Below are 16,692 nucleotides of genomic sequence, written 5' to 3'. Positions count from 1 at the left end.
ATGCCAACTCTTTTACGAAACCCCTTTAAGAATTTGCGAGCCTAGCTCCAACATCCATCCAGCCATCTGCAAAGCAAGACACGCTTGCGTTTCCTATCTGAGCTCGAATGCGCTGATGTAAGATCGGTTATGAAGAGGATTTTTGAACGACCACAACATTTAAAACTCATCTAAGATCCGTGAACATTAGCGCCCCCTTGTGATTCGGATGTGCAGTTAAGTGCTACAAAATGTAAACCTTTCAATACGAGAGCAGAGCACACAACCACGGACAAGAGCGCAGCGATAACTGAACCCATACGTACCGGGTGAAGGTCAGGTCCAGTGGACACATACACAACTTGGCTCAACAGAAGACATTAATGGGGTCCGTGCCTTAAAAATGATTGTGCCATTTTAATTACTTTGAACAAATCACATGACACCTTTTTATAGTAGCCTACCTACCGCCAACTTATATTATCCTTCAGACATTGCCCTGTCTCTCTTAAGAACCCCCCTCTTCCATTGATAAATAGATTATATATATATATATATATATATATATATATATATATATATATATATATATATATATATATATATATATATATATATATATACATATATATATACACCATGGTCTGGGGGAATACTCAATTCTGATTGGCTGCAGGGTGTCCATTAAGCCCTGATATTTGGACACCTGCTAAGCACGTAGTTCCAGTCAAATTGTCTATTCAGCCTTCAAAACGAGAGCTGGTAAAATGTGAAAAAGGCATTAAACTGTAACCAGAAAATATGCTATATAGAACCTATAGTATCTGTGGTAAAAAGCTGGGACGAATTTCAAATTATAAATATGTAGCCTACACTTGATTCTGAAAGTTTAGGCCTATAGACCATCGCGATTCCCATTGAAACAAATGGCGCGGTGATTAGTCTTCAAAATGAGAGCTGGTAAATTGTGAACAATTAATTAAACTAATCAGACAAAGGGGTTGTATGCTATAGACACTATAGTAGGCTATCTGTGGCCTAAAGGATGGGACGAATTTCGAATTCTATGCATTTCCTGCAGAAAATGCGGTGAGTGCTGTAGTGCAAAGCGAGGTTGAAAATATTTTTTAATAAAGCCACATAGATTAAGACATAAATAAACGTTAAATGGCTTAAATCAAGTGAAGGGATTTGAACATACTGGAGTAGCTCTCTTATTTCGCTGTATTGTAAAATGCAATGACAACAAAGGCATTCCAATTCTAAACAACATGTTAATTGCTATACAACCAGGATATCACACTAGTTTTGGTTGCTGATTGGCCCGCTAACGCTTGACTCTAACGCTCGACTCTTGATTCCAGCTGGTTGCTGATTGGCCTGCTAAGGCTCGACAGAGTCTAACGCTCGATTCAAGCTGGTTGCTTATTGGCAGAAAGCTGCTAACGCTCGACTAACGCAAAGATGACACGCAAATTCGAGAAGCCTACTATCTTTTAATGTTTAATTCATATCACAGCTCTTATAATTTAATATTATGTTTTTGGTTTGGGTCAAACATTGACCCCTAGTGGCGGAGTGGTCCACTACAGCGGTGAAACACTGCCATCTTCTGGTCCGCTAAAGCGTTCCTCCACTGTCCTGGACCACCGTTACCAGGAGTCTGAATTAACCCCAGGACGAGTTCAGCTACTCTTTCTGGAATTACTTAGATGGCCCATTTTTTTTCATTGTTTTGTACCTGTATTTGTGTTTCATAACAACAAACCGATGGCCCTTCTTCCATCGGTCCCGCGTGATGCCGAGGCCTCGTCATCCCAGTCGGGAACCCCCTCAGCAGGCTGAGGAGGAGGAGGGCGTGAGTCGCCTGTCAACATGTCACATTGGCCCTGGCCCACGGCCTGGTGGAGCTGCGTCACCACGCCTTCGTCAGCGTTCGTCAGACCAGAGAGGGATCGTCGCTCTCTGGCAGAGGCTGATGGAGCGGGACAAGGTGCCGGGGAACCCCGAGGAAACATCATCAACAATCCCCAAAGTGAGTAAGTAAGTAGGTAACTGTCAAGTTACTCCCTTTCTTTGTGCAGTCTCCACTTGAAGGAGTTGGATATCTACGCAGAGTTGCTGGGCTTCACTCAATAACCACACTTTTCTTTTCCTTTTTTATCTTCTTTTATTTTGTGATTTTAAGGTTTCAGGTAAGTAGTTCGTTTGCAAGTAAGCAGGTAGGTGGAAATCCTTTTGAAACGATAAACAAGAAAAAGGTTGTTTTTACAATGTTCTGGAAAATATAAATTTTTAACAATTGTTGCCTTTTTTTTTAAAGGGACACTTCACCCATTTGCATTAAGCTTTGTATCATTAGAAACCCAGTCATATTTTAATGCTCTTGCATCCTTCCCTCATTTCCCCCTGAGACGGAGAGATCTGTATCTACCTCTAACACTTCCAGCTTCAAATGACGTAACATGACGATTTTTGCGTCATTTAAAGCAGGAAGTGTAAGGGGGGGGGGGGGGCTCTAAAAAACATTTGGGCTTTTTGAGACTACTCTTAAAAAGCACATCATCCACTGTGGACAGTTTTAGTTGACTCCTCCGCACCTGAATAGCATATCCAGCACCGGAGAAGTCTCGCTCGTAATCCCAAAACCCGCGACTGACCAGCGCTGTCAGGTTTCCGATCCGACCCCCACCCGTGTCCGAAAAAGTATTCAAATTGTGCGTTCATCCAAATTGTACGGGTCCCCCGTCGGATACCCGAAACCGTGCAGGAATCTGGCCGAGATAACCCCCACAACGAGTCTTTATTTGTTGTGGAAGTACCAGAGACGTCCGAGAAGCCGACGCAGTCTTTAATTCATAATATCATCTGAAGGTGCACACAGTTTTTGGCCATGATATTATATATAATATTACACAATATAGATACTTATATATTATATTATTTAGCTAAAGAGCTCCGGAAGTCCGCAAACGGCAACAATTACTTCTCCTCCACGATGCAGTCTCCTCCATCTCCTCCAGGCTCCATGCTCCATGCTGATTGGCTGTTATGTTATGTCCGTCAGGGAATGAACGCTGATTGGCATTTTGGGAGTTGTCGTCTTCAATCTACAAGCGCCAAAAAGTCACTGTCTGCATTTTCTCGGTCAAGAAGTCACGAAATTTATCTTACTATTCGACTACATATATGACCCACTTTCAATACAGATTAATGCCTCCACCGGTGAAATACTCCTTTAAGAACACAGGAACAACTGTTAAATATATTTACTGTGGTTAAAATTGTGAGACACCTCAACATTCATCATTTAACAACATTTGACAATCAACCAAAAGTAACAAATACACGATAGAGATAGATTTGTAAAAATATTGTCGGTACAGCATTTTGTGAAAAATATACATTTTGATATCGCCTCAGCCTCTGTTTCTTCAGGATCATCCACTACTGTCCGTCTATCTGTGTTTGACTGTGAGTGTGTGCATGTTTTTGTGTCCATTTGCATATAAACACGTTGACAAGTTAGGCAGGGAAGGTGGGCAAGGGGCATGCTTGCTTGCATACAACGATGAGTGACCGCATGTAGCACAAATCCAGGTATTTTTGGCCTGCTGCCTTTTCAATACTATATATTGGAACATACTAAATAATTTTTCTGGCATTCTAAATAGTATGGTAGTATGTTTTATGGAACGCAGGGACTGACTAAATATACTAGGAGGATAAAGATAACGAGGAACAGGTGCAAAAGAATCAAGGTGGGGGAAGACGATCAGAGGCGGGAAACAAGCGCAGGGAGCGACGTGGAAGGAGAGGAATAGTGAGCAATACAAAGTAAAGTAACAATGACAGAATGAAAGAAACAAATAGGACGTAACTTAAGGAGCAGGGTGGGCGTGACATTATGGCGTTGATCTTTTTGTCGCATTCCATTAGAAGAGCTGACATTTGGGTTACGGTCTTTCTATTTTTTAAGAATAAATAATTTGTTTTAAGTTGCGTAGGGGAGGCAGGGGATACGTCTGCCTCAATATTTAGAAAACATCCAGTTGTGTGAAAGAAGCATCGGACCAAAGCAAAGTGCTTTTATCATGCAAAACCGCTATCACGTTTCCAATAGGTTCAACAATTTCTCTGGGTAAGCCTTTGTCTTCAACACTGGCAACTTTTTTTTAATCAGTAGAAATTACACCCACACACACACTCTCCAAAAGATGTGATCAATGTTTTAATCGGTTATGGATGGCCCAGATGTTACATTATTGTTATCATTCAGCTTCAATAACATTCAGATGTGCATGATTCCTAAAATCAATCCAAAACACAGATATGTGTGATATGTTTTGAATGTGTAAAATAATGAAATGAGAAAATGTTCTGCAAAATAAGATAATATAGTAGAAGTGCCAACTTTGGGAAGGTGTTGTAGTACATGATGTATAATATCTATACTTTAATATACTTTGAACTTGAAGGAATAAATAATGGTTGAATCTTTTCTTTCTGGCTGTGCCCCATGTGTATAACTCTATGGGGACATGAATAGTATCTCTCCTCTATCCATCCAGCTGCTCTTTCAATGTCTCCATTGCTGTGAATGGTTAAATAAATATGTAAAATATTCTTAATAACTTGTCCTTACAAACAGCAACTGAACTTGGAAAAAAATAAGCTATGAGTAGAAAATCATGATAGGGGTGTCAGAGTATCAGCTGTGGTTGCTGCTCTGACCGGCTCCTTCCTGTCACTTCCTGTTGCTGCATAAGAAACCCAATGCGGTGTGAGAACTATCCGTACCACAGCGGCTAATAGGAACACAACTTTTGTAAACTTGTTTGAGCTATTTTGATCGTATGCCATTACTTGCCAGTTGCTTGAGATAAAAGGGTCTGCTGAAGATGCATGGATGGAGAAACTTAGTGCTGTATTCATTGATATATATATATATATATATATATATATATATATATATATATATATATATATATATATATATATATATATATATATATATATAATATTTTATTTTATTTTTTTATTTTTTTGACACATGCCGGCACCGGGGAAATTGTGAAAACTTTGCAGCAAAACATAGACTATGAATGCAATAGTCATGCATGGATCGAGATCGGTCTGGCAGAATTGGGGATCGAGCCCGGATCTGCAAATCCACAGTTCTACTCTGAACCCAGTTAACAAAAAGGGAAGGGTATAGACTCAAGTGCAGAGAGGGTTTAACTGAAAGGTTGTTTATTACAACAAAGTCTTTGGGCAAAAACAAAGAAGATCACAAATTCCAAAACGAGGGCAAAATCCAAAAAGAGCAAAAAGTCCAACAGAGAAGGCAAAAGGAAAACTCAAAAACAGGTAGATAGATCCTCATCAAAAGACAAAAGTCCAAAACGTCATACCAAAGGGGCAAATCCAAGTGGGTAATCCAGAGAGCAGGCAAGCGGTCAAAACACAGGGGATCAATAATAATTTCCAATACAAGACTTTAGCTTCGGTCAGAGTACGAACGTGGCACATCATAGACTAAGCACTAAACATAGGCATAATCAGGGCTTAAATACATGGCTTGATTGGTCATGTGACCGGAGCAATAAGACACAGGTGACAGAGCTAATTGGCAAAGCAAGGGAACAGAAAATACTTAAATAACACATTTAAAGCAACTTGATGCCGCCAATGACCAAAGTGCAAAAAACATTATTCAAAACCATGATACTGTCTATAGAGAAATAATAGATTATATAGATCTGCAACTACTATGTTCATTATGCTACTACAATTCAGAAGCGTGCATGTATCTAGAACTATACAACTTCATGAAACATTCAATAATTGTGATAGGCTACATCACAAACTAAATGTAATTACGTATTCAGAAATCCTCTTTCATATCTACAACACATGAAACAAATATGGATGTTATTTTACACTTTTATAACCAGCATTGAGGCAAATGGGTTAAAGGTGAGGACAGTTAAGCCTGAGAGGGAAGGCTCTTGAAAGGGCTCTGAAATGTAAGCGATATCTCATTCATCAATAGGTCATGAAGCATCGCATTTGGCTATTACATTTTAAAATTAAAACAATTCAGAAATTATTTGAACAATGAAAAGAGATAATGTTCTTGAAAATAAGTAAATAATAAAAAATAAAGCAGCAGTGCCAGCTTTGGGCAGATATGTCCCCAATATATTGTCTACATTACGTGAAATAATTGTATTAGATTTAGAATGAATGTTGGACAAAATGTGGCCTGCGTACCATAGGGGCCCATATAGATAACCTTTCATGGGGCACTAAGATCCTGTGCTACGCCCCTGTGCATAACAGTACTGCTACCAGGGCCCAATTCAGAAAGTCAAATCTCCTAATCTTTATGCCACCTTTCCTTAACCTTTGTGGAAGTCATCGGGTGAAGGAGAGATGAAAAGCTGCTTCCTTTCAAACAGAGGAAGAGCCAGCCCTGTTTAAAATGAATTGTGCGGCAGTGAGTATTGCTGACCTCTAGCGTCGCCAGGGCCGTTGCTACGATTCCTGGGCCCCTAGACAAGATTTACTGATGGGCCCCCCTGCGCTGAATTGTTGACGGGGGGGGGGGGGGGGGGGGGGGGGGGTTGTAAGGAGCAATTGTTGACGGGGGGGGGGGGGTGGAAGGAGCAATTGTTGACGAGGGAGAAATTGTTGACGGGAGGGGGGGGCTATGGTAGTACTATGAGCTGGTAGTAAAATAAAAAAAAAAATTTTTTTTTTTTTTTGTGGGCCCCCCCTGGGCTGTGGGCCCCTAGAATCGTCATCACCTTTCACCCCTTATCGACGGCCCTGAGCGTCGCTAGCGTGAAACTACAATTTTCCGAAGATGGACTACAACAAGCGCTCTTTCGATCCATCACTTCTTGTCAGATGGATTTCAATAAGGTTGTCCCCAACAGTGAGATTCACCTAGGTCGGACTTGGCCAAAGGGAATCTTTTAGGCCAGTTGAATCCCAATTCACAAGTAAAAAAAAAAAAAGAGGCCTGAAAAGACGGAATGGCAGAAAAGACGGAAATAATATTGGTTGAGTAAGCTGAAGTTTGAAAGATAAAGGCACAAGCGCAAAACATTAGTTGGTTTGCGAAGGACTCAGGCTTCATGTTATTTTCAAAAAATGTTGGATGCCTCTCACATGCACTGGCCAATCACAACACCCGATGCATAAAGTAGCCAAGTATAATCACAGGAATCAAACCTCTATACCACATATATGGGTTAACATAAAGATGTGACATGCACGAGAACAATGACAATCCCTTCTACTAAGACAATAAGCATGCATTCAAATGAAAAACCAACATATGTGATTTTGGAATACATTCATAATGCAGGCGGTCTTTGATTGTAACATTAACGAGTTAACATTAACATACAAGTCATTCTAAGTAAAGGGAGAGGAAGAATGAAGGGGGCTCCTTTGTTCATTGTGGCTGTCATAAAGCCCTCCCCCTCTCTTCCTGTCAGGATGAGGTGAGCCAGGAATAGAGGGGTTCACAGCTTTAAGGGGTCCACTTGGAGTCAGCCCAGTAACCGGGGTTCATCTCAGGGGCAGCAGAAGCTGTGGATGAGGGACATGTCGGTAACCCTCGGGATGTAGGCCTTCGTTGACTCTGCTTTTCCACACTTATTGCATTCATGTAGGCAAGATAACGCTGATACTTACTTTAAACCTACAGTCAATGTCTCCCATAGAGCCTCCTAGGTGCTTATGGGGTTGAGTTCTATGTCAGTGGGCTCCAAAGGGAGAGGAGGGGGTCCTAACAGACTCTCATTCATATAGATGGTGGCAGCTTGGTCACAGTTTGGACTCTGGGAAGAGAATGTCATGTACGTGTGTTTTGTTGTTTGATTATCTTATAAGCAACATTTTCTCTTTTATTGATATGTTCAATATTTATAGTTGTTTAAAGTTGACAGTTCGAAATTCGAAGGGTAGTTATCGGGGGTAAGAAATGTGAATAGCAACATATTTGGAGGGTATAATTTACTTACCAGTTCAGAATCAAGGTTTTCTGTATGATGCTCTATTGAAAAAATGGCACAGACAAATAACATGTATGAATAAATCTCCATGAGAGTAAGGTTTAATTTAGTTCAAACTGTAGTCTAATGTGACTTACTCTTTTTCCTCCAGCAATAAAGAATGACCAGAATGATGATTGGGAATGGGATGGAAAAGACTGAGGCCGAACGCAAGAGGTAAATTAATTTCTGATTTTTTATGTTGCCAGGAATACCTGTCAACAGATAAAACAGAGGAAGGGATTCAACAGGGATGAGTCAGTGATCCATCAACCTCATCCAACCGGGACACTCTAACTTAAAAAAGGAACAGTAGGATGTCTCTCTTGAGTGACCTTTTTCATGTGTGTTTACGGGGACATGCTTCCCGAGAGATGATACATCGTCAATGTATAATCTTCTGTCAGATGGGAACATCTCCACCCTGCCTGGCCAGGGGTTGTTGGAGAGACCGTGGACCAGCCTCACTGGAGGGCCAGCTACGACAAAAGGAAAACATTTGACTACGGGTTGATTGAAGAAGTCATTGAATGAAGACAACCTCAAATAACAAACTAAATCAGCATGTTTTCATCACAATCTTTCTGAAGAATGAGATATTATTCATTGGATAGGAAAATAAGCCATAGATTTATTGTCAGAAGAAAAAGCAGATAATGTGTAGCCACATGTTAAATGTATTACCTTCACAGACAACTCCAACGTCCTCCTGGTGACCACAGTCGTGGGTCCACAGTCCTCTGTGGCCACACTGTGTGAGCTCAGATTCGTGGCCATTGCAGTTGACATCATCCAACCCTATAGGCCCTTGGCCAGGTCCAAAAGTGGCCCCATGTGCTGCAAACAGCACCCTCCCGCAGCCCAACTGTCTACACACCACCTGGGCATCGACCAGGTCCCAGCCATCATCACAAACTGTGGCCCACCGGCCCTGGAGGAAGACCTCCACCCTGCCTGAACAGGGGTTGTTGGAGAGACCATTGACCAGTCTCACTGGATGGGCAGCTACGACAAAATGAAAACATTTGACTACGGGTTGAATCAAAAAGTTATTGAATGAGGACGACTTCAAACACAATAAGCACATTTTCATCACATGCCTATTTATTTGATAATAAAAAAAGCCATAGATCTAGTATCATGCTATTTTAGCGAGAGAAAAATAAGATAATGCATAGCCACATGCAGGGGTGGACTGGGAGAAAAATTCAGCCCTGGCATTTTCTCTCCAGACCAGCCCACTACATTATTAGCACTAGGGGTGGGACGAGACGAACGGGAAGAACCCTGTATATCCGAATAATAGTGCAGTTTTTTGTTTTTCAAGTTTGTGTTTCTTGTGCTGCTGACAAGAAAGGTGTGAAACCCGAACAGGAAGTTAACAGACATCCTGTGTTTGCTGCATGCATCTCCAACCGCCATATCTACTACAAAACCCTTGTTAAATATCACACATGATCCAACGCTAAATCCTCTCTTGCAGTTATTAGTCTGTGACTGTGAAAATCGTTTGGTGTAAGCCCAGCATTAGTTAAAACCAGACTCAGACAATAATAACAAAATCTCCTGACGAATAATCTAAATAGAAACATATTACAGACAGTAACAGCATTAGAGCTGAAACCAATTTGTTTTAACGGTGACTCAGTCATTATGAAACCCTAAATAGAGAATTTTATTTTTTTTCTCATATACTTCTCATATTCTCATACACGTGTATGTGCACATGTATGTATACATGTGCACATACATGTATATGAGAATGCATATCTATTCAGACCTGTAATTCGGCCTACCTGCATAACTGTTAATTATATAAAAGATATGCAAATGTTTGAAATTAAAATCAATGTGAAAATCTTCAACCAGGAAATAATCATAATCAAACCTTTTGTTTCAATCTGAGGCAAAACAAGTTGCATAATAAACTCACAAAGTCAAGAGAAGCTCGCTCTCTCTCTCTCTCTCCATCTCTCTCTCTCTCCATCTCTCTCTCTCTCTCTCTCTCTCTCTCTCTCTCACATCATAGAATAACTTCTAGCAGGTGAGGAAATCCTGTTTGACAGGAGATGATGGTAGCAGAGAATATAAAGAGACATTTATGAATAACCAATTGTCATTTTATCACACATATAGTATGTTTCTTCACATAAACCTTTAAACATACACATATTGCATCCCTCTCGAAATAGTCATCACCTCAGTAAACAATAAATGAATTGAAAGATTACAATAAATTCAATGGCAAATATTGCAAATTAAACTAATTATTTCCAATAGGTTTACTTGTATTTTGTGCTAAAATTCAAAGTGTCACATCTGTATTTACAATACAGCTTGATTCTGCATCTCTATTTACAGCTCATGAGTCCATGTCAAGGTTTACTGTTGCTATGGCAACAAGAGACTGCTAACGTTAGCAGCTGTTAGCTAGCTTAGCCAAATCATCTGAACAATAATAACCAATAATATCACAATTCGGCCTATTTAAACAAAATCAACCACAACTACCAACAGTCACAGCCCTTCAACTCTGGGCTAATATGTTGTCACAAGTATGCAGTTAATTAGGTCACATCACATTCAATGTAAAAACGTTTTCTACTTTGTTTTGGACATGTCTCAAAATGTAGCCTAGCTAGCCCCAGGCTAACGTTACTTAGCATATGCCTCCACTCGCTCGTCTCCTGGCGCAGCAGCACCTGCTGGGGTGTGGACCCCGGCACCAAATAGGTCTGTCAATTTTGAACATTTAACTTCCAGAGGCTTAAGTCGCCGTTTTTCAGCACCACCCGGGCGTTTTCAGCTCCGTACCGGCTCCCGCGACTCCGGCCCATGCCCTGAGGTCCCACCCACCCTGGTTTGTGTTGTGATTGACAGCACTGTCAGGGCTCTCTGAGCCAGTCAGCCCATGATTGATTGACAATGACAAACATAGACCAATAATATGCGTCGATGCTGGCAACACACTGCTAGCTCTCTGTAGCCCATTGGCCGGCCCAATTGGAGGGAATTTAGAGAGAGAGGAAAAAAGAAAACATAGCGGACCGGACCGGCCCACATTGGGTCAACGGCCCACCGGGACGATGCCCGGTATGCCAGATGGCCAGTCCACCCCTGGCCACATGTTCATGGATGTATTACCTTCACAGACAACTCCAGCGTCCTCCTGGTGACCACAGTAGTGGGGCCACAGTCCAATGAGGTCACACTGTGTGAGCTCAGATTCGTGGCCATTGCAGTTGACTTCCTCCAACCCTATAGGCCCTTGTCCAGGTCCAAAAGTGGCCCCACCAGGTGCAGACAGCACCCTCCCACAGCCAAACTGTCTACACACCACCTGGGCATCAGCCAGGTCCCAGTCATCATCAAAAACTGTGGCCCACTGGCCCTGGAGGAAGACCTCCACCCTGCCTGAACAGGGGCCATTCCCTCCATTCACCAAGCGGACCTCCCCCTCAGTGGCTGGGTTGTTGTCTGGTCCTTGAGGAGCGGTCGTTGGATCACTGGTTCGACCTGTGGTATAATTAAGCAATAGATCACGCCAGGCTGTGGTATGTGCTCATTATACCACTGTTAAGGGGCGCGCGTCGGGGCCGGTGTGTGGCTAGGCTAGGTGGCGACTTTAAACCAGGTATTTCCTGGTTTGTGCCGCAAATGGTTTCTGAAACTGAAAAATAGCACCAGGGAACATTTGCGCCAGAACACGCCTCCTCCTTTCGCCGAGCCGCCCCCTGGGGCGCAAGATCATTCCCTAATTTACCGACGCGTGGCGCAGGAGGGAAAAGAACGCTCTGCGCCAGTTACAAACTATCAACGACACATGCGCCAGTGGGAAAGTCAATTGCCCAGGATGCAAGATAGGGCCCTAAGTGACTATGACCACAATGTCTATGAGAAACAAGACTATAGACGGTTTTTTGTGGCTACTAAAAATGGATCCCATGATGGCGGCATCACTTGTATGTCACTTTAGATAAGAGTGCTTGCTGTGGATTTAAGTGTTTTGTAAAACTAAATAATAGTGTATTAAGTGATATACACGAAATATATACACCATTTAATAACAAAGAAAAAACTGTCCAATAATTTACTGTGGTTGTATGAAATGAATGGAAGACACCTCAACATTCATAATTGAAAAACATTTAACAATCAACCACAAGGTAAAAATATAAGTATAGCCTACAATGGAGATAGATTTGTAGAAATATTGTTTGTACAACATTTTGTGAAAAAAAAAACATTTGGAAATTGCTTCAGCCTCTTATTCAAGAGTTTCTGCAGGATCATCCATTTCTGTCCGTCTATCTTTGTTTGACTCTCAGTGTGTGCATTTCTTTATGCCCGTTTGCATATAAACACGTTGCAAGGTAACGTGGAAGGTAGGCAAAGAGCATACTGGCTTGCATACCACGAAATGCATCCGGATGTAGTACAAAATCCTGGTATTTTTGGCCTACTGCCTTTTTAATACTATGTATTGGAACATACAAAAAAAAATCTGCAATGCTAAATAGTATGGTAGTATGGGTATTGGAAGGCTGGGACTGACTAAATATACTAGGAGGGGAAAGATAACGAGGGACAGGTGCAAAAGATTCAAGGTGGGGGAAGAAGATCAGAGGCGGGAAACAAGCGCAGGGAGCGACGTGGAATGAGAGGAAAATGAGCAATACAAAGTACCACAGAAAACAATGACAGAATGAAAGAAACAAATAATCCATAACTTAAGGAGAGGGTGGGACGTGACAGTATGTCCTTGATCTTATTGTCGCTTTCCATTGGAAGACCTGACATTTGGGTTACGGTGTTAAGATTTCTAAGAATAAATCGTTCCCCTTCGGCAAACACAAGATTTTATTTGTGTACCCTAAAATAAAAAATACCCTAATTAATTAAACAGAGCAATGTTATAATGTACGTACATTTATTGATCCAGCTGTCTATACTGATACCCTTTTTCATCAAGATATAAAAACGAATCTGTATTAAAGAAGGACGGAAGAAAATTATTTCGATATTTCAATAGAAAATAATGTTTAGTAAAGATGGATGTTCACCTAAAACAGATAACTTGTTTCAATGAAAGCAATACACTATATTTATCAGAGATAAAAGGTTGGGAAATATTTTTGGTTTTACCTCGAAAGCATACGAACCATAAAATGAGATATAGAGCAGAGATACAGGTTAGATACCATTGCCCTGCCTCATCAGTCAGAATGAAGAAATTAGAGAACAGCATCACACCATAGGTGTTGCAGGGGTAAGCAGGGGATACGTCCACCTCAATATTGAGAAAACATCCATTTGTGTGAACGAAGCCTAGGACCAAAGCATAGTGCTTTTATTATGGAAAACCACTATGACGTTTCCAATAGATGCAACATTTTCTCTGACGGGGGCAAGCCCTTTTCTTCGGCACTGGCAACTTTTTTAATCAGTAAAAATTACACCCACACACACCCACTCTCCAAAAGATGTGAACAATGTTTTTATTCTGAGAAACCAACAATGTGTTGCATTGTTGGTTTCATTCAGCAAATATTCTTAATTAGCTGGCTGCCCTTACCTAACCCCAAACAGCAACTGAACTTGAAAAAACAATGTGATGAACATCACGTAAGGGTTGTCAGAGCATCAGCTGTGGTTGCTGCTCCGACCGTCTCCTTCCTGTTATTTCCTGCTTCTGCACCAGAAAACAGATGCGGTGTGTCGATGAGAGGGTGGGTGCATCATGGGGGGGGGGGTATGTATGAGAGGGTGGGTGCATCATGGGGGGGGTATGTATGAGAGGGTGGGTGCATCATGGGGGGGGGGGTATGTATGAGAGGGTGGGTGCATCATGGGGGGGGTATGTATGAGAGGGTGGGTGCATCATGGGGGGTATGTATGAGAGGGTGGGTGCATCATGGGGGGGGGGGGTATGTATGAGAGGGTGGGTGCATCATGGGGGGGGGGGTATGTATGAGAGGGTGGGTGCATCATGGGGGGGGGTATGTATGAGAGGGTGGGTGCATCATGGGGGGGGTGTATGAGGGTGGGTGCATCATGGGGGGGGGGGTATGTATGAGAGGGTGGGTGCATCATGGGGGGGGGGGGTATGTATGAGAGGGTGGGTGCATCATGGGGGGGGGGGTATGTATGAGAGGGTGGGTGCATCATGGGGGGGGGGGGTATGTATGAGAGGGTGGGTGCATCATGGGGGGGGGGGGTATGTATGAGAGGGTGGGTGCATCATGGGGGGGGGGGGTATGTATGAGAGGGTGGGTGCATCATGGGGGGGGGGGGGTATGTATGAGAGGGTGGGTGCATCATGGGGGGTATGTATGGGGGGTGACTGGATGTGGGGAGGAGGGGGGGGGAAAGTGTGTACTGTGGAAGTATGGAGGAATTGGAAAGGATGGATTATTGGAAAGCTGTGCATGTGTGCACGAGGGGAGTATGTGTGTTTGCATGAGAACAGCAGGAGTATGAATGAAGTGGATAAATATAAAAAGGTCCCAAAGATCATTATACTGTATGTTGCTATATTAGACCTTAAAATGTACTAATGAGGGGGGGGGGGGGGGTATATGATTTCCTGTATTCTGCTGCATTAGGGTGACCTGGTGGAGATCCTAAATGTATTCTGGTGGGGGGAAATTCTATCTATTCATATATCAATCCAACACATTGCATATATTTGAACAGTCTGCTGTTTCGTTGTCAGCAAAGCATTGACCTTTTGGAACAGCTTAAAAATGCAGTTCTGAACCGCTAAAGTTATGAAAGGAAAAAAGACTGTTTGGATGAAGGAATAATCAAATGGATGTCAACTGTAATAACAAATTTGAGGTATGTAACATTTCTTTTGGGTCATTTTCACTCAAAAATGATATGGTCCCCAAGTAAAATGCGAACTTCAAAACAAATATTGTTTTATGATATCGGAATATTGTATCAACACACATTTTTATAAAACTTGTGATGCAAAAAGATCCACAAGTACAACATGTACTGGATTAATACTATGAGAAACAGACCACTATTTCGGGAGCGCTCAACCATGTCGCCTCACTTTCAGGGACCAATACATTTCATAAATTGTATAATACATTATTATAAAACTATTACTATAAAAATCCTCAAGTACAACATGTAGGCCTATAGCCTGATGCTATGAGAAACAGACCACTATTTTGGGAGCACTATGTCGCCTCACTTTCAGGGACCCATACTCAATTGTTTGATTAAGGCATTAAGATCAATTTTCAAAAGATGATTTTTTTAGTCAACTTTAGCATGGGTGCCTTTTCTATTTTGATTACATGCCATTACTTGCAAGGGGAAGATTCACGTGTATTAAAACATAATATTGGGTTGTAAAACATAATGGTGTATTAATTGATAAATGCTATATTTATATATATATATATATATATATATATATATATATATATATGTACATTTTCCAATTACCCTAGACTGATCCATTAACACAATGTCACTATAAATCAAAAAATTACAAATCAAGTCTGTTTGTATCCGTTGCAAAGAAGGTTTTAAAATGTGCCTACCACATACAAACAGATACAATCGACAGAAAATGCTACATTCAATTATTTACATATAGTCAAAAGAAAATAGGCACATTACTTACTGAAACATTTGTATTTATGTCGTTTTAAGACTTTTAAGAAGCGGTTTTTATGTTTGTTATTTGAATATGTGATTCATTTATAGCTGACCTATAGAGTTAGAAAGCTCAATCTATATTGTATGCTATATCATAACATAGAAACACTAATGATAAGGTTATTTATTTTGTTTCTTAAAATGGACGTTCACGTTTACCAGATAACTGCTAACAACGTAAGCAATAGGCTACATTAATCAGAGACAAATGGTAGAAAATGTGTTTTTTACCTTGTAGTCCTACAAACCAATCCATGAGATACAGAGCAGAGAGAAATATAGACCATGAATACATGTTAGATACTGTTACCCTGCCTCGTTAGGCAGAATGAGGAAATGAGAGTACGGCATCGAACCAGAGGGGTAGATTAAGGGGGGGGGCCTTAAGATTAAGACGCAATATTGTTGCTCCGCCACCGTGTGTGTGTGTGTGTGTGTGTGTGTGTGTGTGTGTGTGTGTGTGTGTGTGTGTGTGTGTGTGTGTGTGTGTGTGTGTGTTTGTGTTTGTGTGTGTAGGCGTTATTCAATAGCCTGGTGATTCGTAGGCTATAGGCCTACGTACAGTAGGAATATTCATACTGATTTAAATAATAAATTTGTAGTATTTCCCATCTTTGCTGAGCAAGAATTTTGTTCGAAAGTTCAGCGATTGAAACAAATAAAAGCCTTGGATATTGAAGTTTTACGGTAGGCCTACCACTGTCATGCACCTACCCGATGTCAAGTGGACCTGGTTGAATTCACTGCGGGTCTCTCTTCTTATATCCAGCTTACCAAATATATTTTATTACTGTCCTTCTCAACACTCTCTGATCTCACTAAAAGAATTGCAGCACGAAATCAAGGGATATTTAGAATAGAAAATAATGAGTTAACTATGACATTAATGTGATTAATCGCGATTAAATATTTTAAGCGCTTGACAGCACTAATATATTCATATATATATATATATATACATATA

At 41.2% G+C, this 16,692-nt stretch overlaps 1 protein-coding gene across 1 annotated transcript; it reads right to left on the bottom strand.

Moving 5' to 3' along the window:
• Positions 1 to 6,667: 6,667 nt before the first annotated feature.
• LOC130387837 (scavenger receptor cysteine-rich type 1 protein M130-like) lies at positions 6,668 to 16,043 on the bottom strand. The gene is made up of 6 exons (XM_056597132.1): positions 15,960 to 16,043; positions 11,193 to 11,564; positions 8,384 to 8,527; positions 8,147 to 8,263; positions 8,019 to 8,050; positions 6,668 to 7,835 (listed from the first exon to the last, which is right to left on the bottom strand). Exons 1-6 carry the CDS (start codon positions 16,021 to 16,023, stop codon positions 7,725 to 7,727), a joined length of 840 nt encoding a protein of 279 aa, XP_056453107.1. The 5' UTR covers positions 16,024 to 16,043; the 3' UTR covers positions 6,668 to 7,724.
• Positions 16,044 to 16,692: the final 649 nt, after the last annotated feature.

The sequence above is a fragment of the Gadus chalcogrammus genome, chromosome 8 (assembly GCF_026213295.1).
Source record: "Gadus chalcogrammus isolate NIFS_2021 chromosome 8, NIFS_Gcha_1.0, whole genome shotgun sequence".
NCBI classification, from domain to species: domain Eukaryota; kingdom Metazoa; phylum Chordata; class Actinopteri; order Gadiformes; family Gadidae; genus Gadus; species Gadus chalcogrammus.
The sequence above is the reverse complement of the archived record's forward strand: the minus strand, read 5'-3'. Positions and strand labels throughout refer to the sequence as shown.